Below are 12,379 nucleotides of genomic sequence, written 5' to 3'. Positions count from 1 at the left end.
AAGCTTTTGTACACTATAATATTATGACAGTATATTCACTGTATATATACCAAAGCATAATGGTGGTAAGGTCAAGTGATAAACACCTCCTAAATAAAGATGTACACAAACACGGTACAAGAGGAAATGAAAATTACTACATGATAAACAGAAATCTAAAACTGTCTATGACTGCCCCAGAAGAAGCAGGCAAAAGGTTTTTTAATAAACTCCCCAAAATCATTAAAAAAGAAACAGTTCTAAAATGTTTTAAAAATCATTTGAAACTATATCTCACAGAGAAATGTATATACAGTTTGAGTGAATACTAAGATGTGTTTAAATATATCATTACTGAAATGTACCTGTAAAAATTATCATTTCTGTATGTTTTTTTGATTTGTGTGTACATATAATGTGAAACATGTAAAACCTTTGTATGATTATGGACTATTTCTGTTTAATCATTTGTTTCATTTATATATATATTGAAATCAAGTTTGATGTTAATAGGCTATTGTATGACACACCCAATACTCTCAGCTGGATTTTCAGCTGTAGTCCATGGGCAAAGAATAAATAAATAAATAAATAAATAAATAAATATCCGAAAGAACAGATACCATCTTCATAGAAGGAAACATTCCACGTGGGAAAAATTATATATAAAAACAAAGATGAGGTGACTTACTGAACGAAAGCGCTGGCAGGTCGATAGACACACAAACATACACACAAAATTCAAGCTTTCGCAACAAACTGTTGCCTCATCAGGAAAGAGGGAAGGAGAGGGAAAGACGAAAGGAAGTGGGTTTTAAGGGAGAGGGTAAGGAGTCATTCCAATCCCGGGAGCGGAAAGACTTACCTTAGGGGGAAAAAAGGACAGGTATACACTCGCACACACGCACATATCCATCCACACATATATATATATATATATATATATATATATATATATATATATAGAGGGAAACATTCCACGTATGTAAGATGATGTGACTTACCAAATGAAAGTGCTGGCAGGTCGACAGACACACAAACAACCACAAACATACACACAAAATTCAAGCTTTCGCAACAAACTGTTGCCTCATCAGGAAAGAGGGAAGGAGAGGGAAAGACGAAAGGAAGTGGGTTTTAAGGGAGAGGGTTAGGAGTCATTCCAATCCCGGGAGTAGAAAGACTTACCTTAGGGGGAAAAAAGGACGGGTATACACTCGCACACACACACATATCCCAAATACACATACAAAGTTTGCCAAGGTAACCCCATTCCCGATGTCCAGGTGGAGCTTCAAGGAATCCTCAGAACCTTAGGCCCCCTGCAAAACCTTTCACCTGACTCCATCAACCTCCTGACCCCTCCAACACCCCGCACCCCTACCTTCTACCTTCTTCCTAAAATCCACAAACCCAATCATCCCGGCCGCCCCATTGTAGCTGGTTACCAAGCCCCCACAGAACGTATCTCTGCCTACATAGATCAACACCTTCAACCCATTACATGCAGTCTCCCATCCTTCATCAAAGACACCAACCACTTCCTTGAACGCCTGGAATCCTTACCCAATCTGTTACCCCCAGAAACCATCCTTGTAACCATTGATGCCACTTCCTTATACACAAATATTCCGCATGTCCAGGGCCTCGCTGCGATGGAGCATTTCCTTTCACGCCGATCACCTACCACCCTACCTAAAACCTCTTTCCTCATTACCTTAGCCAGCTTCATCCTGACCCACAACTTCTTCACTTTTGAAGGCCAGACATACCAACAATTAAAGGGAACAGCCATGGGTACCAGGATGGCCCCCTCGTACGCCAACCTATTCATGGGTCACTTAGAGGAAGCCTTCTTGGTTACCCAGGTCTGCCAACCCAAAGTTTGGTACAGATTTATTGATGACATCTTCATGATCTGGACTCACAGTGAAGAAGAACTCCAGAATTTCCTCTCCAACCTCAACTCCTTTGGTTCCATCAGATTCACCTGGTCCTACTCCAAATCCCATGCCACTTTCCTTGACGTTGACCTCCACCTGTCCAATGGTCAACTTCACACGTCCGTCCACATCAAACCCACCAACAAGCAACAGTACCTCCATTATGACAGCTGCCACCCATTCCACATCAAACGGTCCCTTCCCTACAGCCTAGGTCTTCGTGCCAAACGAATCTGCTCCAGTCCGGAATCCCTGAATCATTACACCAACAACCTGACAACAGCTTTCGCATCCCGCAACTACCCTCCAGACCTGGTACAGAAGCAAATAACCAGAGCCACTTCCTCATCCCCTCAAACCCAGAATCCCCCACAGAAGAACCACAAAAGTGCCCCACTTGTGACAGGATACTTTCTGGGACTGGACCAGACTCTGAATGTGGCTCTCCAGCAGGGATACGACTTCCTCAAATCCTGCCCTGAAATGAGATCCATCCTTCATGAAATCCTCCCCACTCCACCAAGAGTGTCTTTCCGCCGTCCACCTAACCTTCGTAACCTGTTAGTTCATCCCTATGAAATCCCCAAACAAACCTTCCCTACCCTCTGGCTCCTATCCTCGTAACCGCCCCCGATGCAAAACCTGTCCCATGCACCATCCCACCACCACCTACTCCAGTCCTGTAACCCGGAAGGTGTACACGATCAAAGGCAGAGCCACGTGTGAAAGCACCCACGTGATTTACCAACTGACCTGCCTACACTGTGATGCATTCTTTGTGGGAATGACCAGCAACAAACTGTCCATTCGCATGAATGGACACAGGCAGACAGTGTTTGTTGGTAATGAGGATCACCCTGTGGCTAAACATGCCTTGGTGCACAGCCAGCACATCTTGGCACAGTGTTACACCGTCCGGGTTATCTGGATACTCCCCACCAACACCAATCTATCTGAACTCCGGAGATGGGAACTTGCCCTTCAGTATATCCTCTCTTCTCGTTATCCACCAGGCCTCAATCTCCGCTAATTTCAAGTTGCCGCCACTCATACCTCACCTGTCTTTCAACAACTTCTTTGCCTCTACACTTCCACCTCGACTGACATCTCTGCCCAAACTCTTTGTCTTTAAATATGTCTGCCTGTGTCTGTATGTGTGGATGGATATGTGTGTGTGTGCGAGTGTATACCTGTCCTTTTTTCCCCCTAAGGTAAGTCTTTCCGCTCCCGGGATTGGAATGACTCCTTACCCTCTCCCTTAAAACCCACATCCTTTCATCTTCCCCTCTCCTTCCCTCTTTCCTGATGAGGCAACCGTTGGTTGCGAAAGCTAGAATTTTGTGTGTATGTTTGTGTTTGTTTGTGTGTCTATCGACCTGCCAGCAAATTTCGTTCGGTAAGTCACCTCATCTTTATTTTTATATGTAATTTTTCCCATGTGGAATGTTTCCCTCTATTATATATATATATATATATATATATATATATATATATATATATATATATATATATATATAAAACACAGATGATACAGATGATGTGACTTACCAAACGAAAGTGCTGGCAGGTCGATAGACACACAAACAAACACAAACGTACACACAAAAGTTGAAGATGTATACACACAAAATTCAAGCTTTCGCAACAAACTGTTGCCTCATCAGGAAAGAGGGAAGGAGAGGGAAAGACGAAAGGATGTGGGTTTTAAGGGAGAGGGTAAGGAGTCATTCCAATCCCGGGAGCGGAAAGACTTACCTAAGGGGAAAAAAGGACAGGTATACACTCGCACACACACACACACACATACCCATCCGCAGATACCAAGACACAAGTGTGTATACATCTTCAACTTTTGTGTGTATGTTTGTGTGTCTATCGACCTGCCAGCACTTTCGTTCGGTAAGTCACATCATCTGTGTTTTTAGATATGTTTTCCCACGTGGAATGTTTCCCTCTATAATATTCAATTACATATATATATATATATATATATATATATATATATATATATGATGTGACTTACCAAATGAAAGTGCTGGCAGGTCGACAGACACACAAACAAACACAAACATACACACAAAATTCAGCTTTCGCAACAAACTGTTGCCTCATCAGGAAAGAGGGAAGGAGAGGGAAAGACGAAAGGAAGTGTGTATGTTTGTGTTTGTTTGTGTGTCTGTCGACCTGCCAGCACTTTCATTTGGTAAGTCACATTATCTTTGTTTTTAGATATATATTTCCTACGTGGAATGTTTCCCTCTATTATAACCATATATATATATATATATATATGTGTGTGTGTGTGTGTGTGTAATGGAAGGAAACATTCCACGTGGGAAAAATTATATCTAAAAACAAAGATGAGGTGACTTACCGAACAAAAGCGCTGGCAGGTCGATAGACACACAAACAAACACAAACATACACACAAAATTCAAGCTTTCGCAACAAACTGTTGCCTCATCAGGAAAGAGGGAAGGAGAGGGGAAGACGAAAGGAAGTGGGTTTTAAGGGAGAGGGTAAGGAGTCATTCCAATCCCGGGAGCGGAAAGACTTACCTTAGGGGGAAAAAAGGACAGGTATACACTCGCACACACGCACATATCCATCCACACATACAGACACTGTATGTGTGGATGGATATGTGCGTGTGTGCGAGTGTATACCTGTCCTTTTTTCCCCCTAAGGTAAGTCTTTCCGCTCCCGGGATTGGAATGACTCCTTACCCTCTCCCTTAAAACCCACTTCCTTTCGTCTTCCCCTCTCCTTCCCTCTTTCCTGATGAGGCAACAGTTTGTTGCGAAAGCTTGAATTTTGTGTGTATGTTTGTGTTTGTTTGTGTGTCTATCGACCTGCCAGCACTTTTGTTCGGTAAGTCACCTCATCTTTGTTTTTATATATATATATATATATATAGTATTATTTTTATTCTACTTTAAACTTAATTCTATTCTAGGTGAGGTGTGATACACATTGCTATTAATGTGCCATATATGTTAAAATCTGTCACAGTGAGAAAAATTTGGAAACTACAAAATTTTGCATAGAGTAACATATAGAAGAATGTGCATGTGAGATGAAACTAAACAATGGCACTTTTATAATCTTTTGGTCCACATTGGGAAATTTTCGACTATTTTTGAAAAACTTGGAATCTTTGTTGTGCTACCTATCAGACAGAGGAAAGCAAATTATTGTTTGTGGGGATTTCAATGTAGATTTTCTGAAAGAGTTCGATAGAAAGCTTGACACTGAAGTATTACTTCATTCTTTCAATTTGGCATCAGTTATTGATTTTCCTACTCGGGTGGTACAGGAAAGCAGCACACTTATAGATAATGTTTTCACAGACCAAGACAAATGTAATCAAATAAAAACTTTTCCTGTTAAGAATGGTCTATCTGATTGTGATGCACAGCTAGTTACAGCATATGAAATAGCTCCATAGAGTAACGCAAAACAGTCCTCCAAAATAGTGCGTTCAGGTAACAGTTCAAAATTTTAGGGAAAGCTTGCAACAGTTAGACTGGGATGAGATGTACAGGGAACATGGTGCTAATTTAAAATTTAACCTATTTCATGATACCTTTGTGAGTATATTTGAAAACAGATTCCCTAAAAAAACAGTGAAATATAATTGTAAGAAACCATGTAAAAAGCCATGGCTCACTACAGGGATAAAAATATCTTGTAAACAAAAAAGGGAAATGTATCTTATAGCTAGCACAAGTAATGATCCCGAGACAGTGAAACATTATAAAAACTACTGCACTGTATTAAGAAAAGTTATTAAAAAGTCTAGAAGTATGTGCATTATGTCTGAGACTAGCACATCTGACAATAAAATTAAAACAATTTGGAATATTGTTAAAAGGGAAACAGGGCAACCGAGAGCACAAGAAGACTGTATTTCTATCAAACACAATGAAAAGTTTGTTAACAAGAAGTCAGAAGTAGAAAACATTTTTAATACTCATTGTAGAGAAAATAGGGTCCACCCATTCATTAGAAAATGCAAGGCAGTATATGGAAGAGGCAGTACCTATGCAATTTGATAAAACTGAAATTCGATCCACCTCCCCTACTTAAATTAGGAAAATAATAAATTCACTCATAAGAAAAAACTCACATGGGATTGATGGCATTTCCAACAGAGTACTAAAAGCTTGTCCCCAACAAATAAGTAGGATTCTCAGCCACATATGTAGTAGCTCACTGACAAAGAGCATTTTTCCAGACAGACTGAAATACGCTGTGTTTAAACCATTGAATAAAAAAGGGGATAGATCTGATGCTAACAACTACTGCCCAATCTCACTTCTGACAGCTTTATCCAAAATTCTTGAAAAAGTAATGTATTCAAGAGTACCATCACATATTCGTAAAAATGATGCTTTTCAACAGAAAATGTTATATATGCTTTCACCGATCAAACATTAAATGCATTGTATAACTGAATATCACCCATTGGGATATTTTGTGATCTCTCCAAGGTTTTTGATTGTGTGAATTGTGAAATTCTTCTAGATAAGCTTAAGTATTGTGGTATGAGTGGGGCAGTGCATAAATGGTTTAATCCATACTTAACAGGAAGAATCCAGAAGGTTGAAATTAACAGTAAAGATACTCAGCAAAAACCAGCAGAGTCCTCTAACTGGGGAGGTATCATGAATGGTGTCCCACAGGGTTAATTCTTTGGTCCCTTATTCTTCTTAATAAATATTAATGACTTGCCACTCTATATTCATGAAGATGCAAAGCTATTTCTTTTTGCTGATGATACAAGTATAGCAACCACACCAACAAGCAAGAATCAGCTGAGGAACTCGCAAATAATGTACTTCAGAAATTTTGAGAAAACACAGTTTATACAATTCTGTACATTATAACACCATTGATAAATATAGACTATGAACAGAAATCTTTTGCTAATCAGAATACTCAAAATTTCTGGGTGTGTGCATTGATGAGAAATTGAATTGGAAGAAGCACATTGATGATCTGCTGTAACAGTTAGATTCAGCTACTAATGCTATTAGGGTTATTCCAAATGTTGGTGATGAACACATCAGTAAATTAGCCTACTATGACTATTTTCATTCACTGCTTCCATATGGCATCATATTTTGGGGCAATTCATCATTAAGAGAGAAAGTATTCATTGCACAAAAGCTTGTAATCAGAATAATAGCTGGAGCCCATCGAAGATCACCTCACAGACATTTATTTAAGGAATTTGGAATATTCACAGTACCTTCACAATACATATATTCACTTATGAAATTTGTCATTAATAAACCACCCAAATCAAAAATAACAGCGAAGTGCATAGCTACAACACTAGAAGAATGGATGATCTTCATTATTCTGGATTAAAGCTCACTTTGGTACAGAAAGGGGTGAGATACAATGCGAGAAAAATCTTTGGTCATTTGCCAAATAGTATGAAAAGTCTGACAGATAGCCAACCAACATTTAAAAGCAAATTAAAAGAATTTCTAAATGACAAGTCCTTCTATTCAATAGATAAATTCTTGGATATGAAGTAGTAACTGTAAAAAAAATTATTAATTAATTATTTTATGCAAAGAAAACTTACGTTAAAGTGACATGTTCCACATCATTACAAAATATCATATTCATGATCTATGGAACAAGGATTACTGTATGTATGTATGTATGTATGTATGAATAGATATCACTGTACCTGTATAATGAATTCCACTTCTGGATTTGTTGGTGCATCTACAGAGTGGACCTCTTTCAGTGACTGTATCTTCAGTCTCCTCTGTTTATTAATGTTTTCCCGCTCTTCATTCTGCTGGACTCTGGATGGGGATGGAGTAGGCTTCTGCTGCTTGACAGGTTCAGATGGAGCTGGACTGCTGCTGTGATTACTCAGGTCTAATAAATGTGACAGGTCACTAGTGTGCCGACGAAAGTAATAAGTGGCCGATGCTGCTGATGATGCTCGATCTGTCATGAGCAGATGCAATTTTGTCTCCCAGAAATAAAGGATCAATGAACATCCTCTTCCCTACATATGTGTCTACTGCGTTACTACTTATGTTATTTTAGGGTAAAAATTTTTCAAACTACAATATGAAAATCAGGAATTATATGACAGGTCATCCAGAAAGTAAGTCATATTGGTGAATCATGGAAACATTATCAGCTGATTGTAATTCTCTGGATGTGGGACACAAAGGCAACTGTTTCAGCTACAGATATATGCCATACAGATTAGGTGAGCTGCGTATGAGTTGCAACAGGTGCCACATGTGATACTTGGGGAATGATTTATTTTATTTGTGAACAGAATATGACAGTAGCAGATATCCACAATCAAGTCTGCAAGATTAAGACGTAATATGAAAAAAGCAATATCTGAATTATTGGTTCTTGAAGTGGTTGCTAACATAAAATTCAAGATGAGTGATATTCACAGTGAAGACTAAAGCATGTGGTCATCAAAAGTGACAGACCCATTTGAAGAAGAGGATGATAAGTGATTAATGGAAACTGATATTTTACAATTACAATATTACATTCCAGTTCCCAGACATTTCAAACAATTTTGCATGACACTGTTGTTCTCAGATTTTACATCTACATCTATATTATGCGAACCAGTGAGAATTGTGTGGCCAAGTACTCAAATATCTGTACTCAATGGCTGCTGTTACTTTAGATAAAAGAATAAAACCTGCAGTTTCAGTGTGTATCTTGATCTGATATGAACTGAAGGAGATGAATTCTTTGGCCAAATAATCACCAGGTAAGGAATATATGACAACAACACCCTCCCCTGAAACCAAATGCCACTGTGTCCTCACTGTTGTCAATGGGGACATGGAAGATCATGTGGGCAGTGTTTTTGGGAAGCTAAAGAATGTTGGAACTGACACTCTTAAGACAATCAGCAACTGAATATTGAAACAAACCTCAGGACATCGGTAGCAAACTACATGACAAACTTGACATTTACAGCACAATACTCATACATCAAATGGATTGAAATGGTGTGTAGCTGGCAGAAGTGAAAATAATGGATACATTATACATAAGTCTCCAGTTAGAAATACAACACACAGAATGAGAAGATTCATACTTTCCACATGAATCTATAATTATGATTCAGGTATGTTTGCATTTTGGTTGTCTATGAAGCAAGTAGTTCATTCCTGCATTTTGTATTGTGACCAGTGCTTCCATCTGTATCTCCTGTGTACTGATGTGAGCATTATCTCTCTATTCAGACAACAGTACAGATCTTTAGTCACCATCTGAAGTACCTGGTCATGCGCACACAAGTGAGCAAGATAGATTGGAGATGCCATGAGTGCCATGAGTGCAACCTCCCATTTTTCAGATGTCAGAGGAGTTTGACTATTTTCATCGCCTCTTTAAGGCTGCATGATCTGAAACTTAAGGAAGGAACAAACTGACACCCTGGTGATACAATTGCTATAATAAAATGTAAAGACAATCTAAAAAAGAAAACAAAAAAAACTATACATGGAATGAGTGGTACTTACACAAAATGTACTAGATTTTCAATGTTATTTTGCTTAAGTAATTGGCAAAATTCGAAGATTCTTGGTCAACAGACTTGTTTTTCCTTCCAGCATTTGTGAGTAAAGTATAGAGTCATGATAAGTTTGGTGCTACATTGTCCATGTTACATCTAAATAACAATGGCACATGTTTCACTGTGACCCAATTCATAAGGTGGTCCTTTCTTTGATTTCTTCATAAGTAAATGTAAAAGCAGTTTTCGACCTAACATGAATCCTACAATATTTAAGACAATATGTTCTTTTCATGGCAGCATTGGTTTTAGCACACATATGAAAAAACAAATATAGTATGAAAGTGTGTGCTCTGTGTGATTCAGCAACAGGATAATGCTAAACAGTGATGTGTGTACATGCCCAGCAGAGATTGTTGAATTTAGTATCTAGGGACTTTTAGAGAGATTATTTTACAAGTATTTTTATGTTCACAAATGACATTATCATTCAGTTGGATAGCCACTACGTGGTGAAGCACTAAACCATGTATTCTATGGTCTAGGATCATCACCCAGAATGTCCTAGGACTCTTATCTGTTACTTATCACTTCCTTCATGTGTGACACTGTTTGTTACTATTAAAAATTTCAAGCTGCAAATTGGTCCAGAGCCCACATTAAACAGTAGGTCCCCTTATAACTGGTTGGGTACGTCAGTTCAAAGTTTGGAGGAAGATAAAGATATACCATCTTCAATAGGACCATGCTTAGTAAACTACTGTCATGTTCATATCAAGCTCTGAATTGATTATACCTTTACTACTACAACAGCTCGTTACTTTTGGATGTGCTGTGGGAAAATAAAGTTCTTGGAGTGGGAATAGTAATGAAAACATGCAAGCTCTCTTCAAAATGGTGGAGAAAAGCCAACTGTTTCGAAAAGAAAAGAACACCTGTTGACAGCAAAGTAAAACTCAGAAGGAAAATAGTTCCACAAAAGATAAAGCTACTGGCATAGCGATTCCTGTGAGACCCAAGGAAGAAATAACAGGAAAAATCATAAAGTCAGACATCATCATTGATCACAGTACAAATAAAACTGGTGTTGACAGAGAAATTAAACTCTATGGCTATTATACATACATTGTTCAAAAGTGTGTAAAGCTGTGGAAAAAGATATTTTTTCCATTTATTTATTATACGAATGGTCAATAGATTTTTATGTCATACCTGAAGACAGTAGGCAAGAAATTGGCTGAAAAGAGAGGATACATTTTCAACATGAATCTACTTCATCCACTTTGCATTTGTATATAATTTTCCAGATGAAGTTTCTATGTAGAGCAAACAAGGTCAATACAACTCACTCCTGCAAAACTGTTATAACAGAGCAGGAGAAGAAAGAAGACTCATAATTGCATCAGGAAGGAGAACAGACAGATTTGCAGGGACAGCAATGTTGGCCCTTGCCACTCCAGAAAAGGAACATTTAAAACTTCTTTCCTTCACAATTCTCACATTCTTCTTTTGTGTCAATTATTCCATCTATTTGAATTGCATGTATTGAAGTAAAATCACTTTCCCATGAAACACTCACTTTTCCATTCAATTATTCCATCTATTTGAATTGCATGTATTGAAGTAAAATCACTTTCCCATGAAACACTCACTTTTCCATTTTAAATATTCCAACAACCATGTTCTTATGAATATTTATGTATTTTCGGAGTAGTTTTAAATCAGTACATGGGAGTAGAGTAGTATGTTTTGATTTTTGATTGCTGTCTTTGATTTGAAGAAATTCTTCATGTTCTCTACAGCAATAATAAATGAAAGAAACTGTAAATGCTGGTTACCAACTCATATGGTAAATTTTGTTTGACAACTATACACCAACAGAATATATGCCAAGCACTTCAAGAACTCACTTTCTGGTTGATTTTCATATCATGCTACAAGACATAATTACAAAACTTCATAATAGGTTAAAATTAATTGCCAAGGGAATTATGTAATTCAAAGGAAAATTTGTTGTACTACAACTACCTGTGAGCAGAAAATTTATTCATTACAAATTAATTGTTCATAGTCAGGAGAGTTTTATCAAACGTGAAAAAAGTAACAACAACAAAATAATTGTGAATCTACTCTACATATATTAATGGAAATCTTGATGGTGATCAAAATAATATTACATTAAATATTATTATTGTGCTACACAATTACATCAGTTCCAATATTCAACAAGCTACTGTCATCAGAACTTACAAGTCATAACACAAAATAGTGGTACAGGAAACATACACTGAAACATTAAAATGAGAAAACTCTAAGCCACTGCCACAAATATAATTCCTAGTCAACTCTAATGAAAAATTGTATGGAACATATTTGAAGTTACATTGTTGAAATTACTCCAATCGGATATTTAAAGTGACAATAACATGGCATTACACCACATCACAACCACAACACATGAAACTAATGTGACCAGGAATAAATGTCTGATAGTATATATCATTACTAGCTGTTTCCAACTGTCCTATGCTGTATTCCAAAAATCCCAAAAAAGTTTATAGTAAATACCGCAAAATGCCCACTATTTACATCTGAGCAACAAGTTTCAAAGTGAAATAAAAATACACATTAGGTACACAGAAAAGCAACCAGTGGCTTACAGTTTGGTGCAACATTTCTACAAACATTGGTTCTGCTACAGTTAGCTACACAAACATGTTAGAAAGCAAGGTCATCAATTAAGATCTCAATCACAAAAATTACTCTTGTTAGCCAAAATGTTATTATAGCACTGAAAGTTATTACACACTTTAATATTTCATGACAATCTCAATACTGACACATTTTTACTTACATACCAATCTTTTCGCACAGAAAGAGCCATTAGATCCAAGACACAAAATTGCTTGCACATCTCTTCTTTGAA

The 12,379-nt window shown here is 37.5% G+C and overlaps 1 protein-coding gene across 2 annotated transcripts in view; it reads right to left on the bottom strand.

Annotated features, from left to right (window-relative positions):
• Positions 1-12,379, bottom strand: part of LOC124596433 (COP1-interactive protein 1) — a 398,432-nt gene that overhangs the window by 209,199 nt on the left and 176,854 nt on the right. The window contains exon 6 of one of the 2 annotated variants that reach the window (XM_047135568.1): positions 7,630-7,898. In XM_047135568.1, the coding sequence (XP_046991524.1) occupies positions 7,630-7,898 (269 nt within the window). The remainder of the gene's footprint in view (positions 1-7,629; positions 7,899-12,379) is intronic. The other variant, XM_047135569.1, reaches the window with a different exon arrangement.

This window comes from Schistocerca americana, chromosome 2 (assembly GCF_021461395.2).
Source record: "Schistocerca americana isolate TAMUIC-IGC-003095 chromosome 2, iqSchAmer2.1, whole genome shotgun sequence".
In the NCBI taxonomy this organism is placed as follows: Eukaryota; Metazoa; Arthropoda; class Insecta; order Orthoptera; family Acrididae; genus Schistocerca; species Schistocerca americana.
This window is presented reverse-complemented; position numbering and strand designations above follow the sequence as displayed.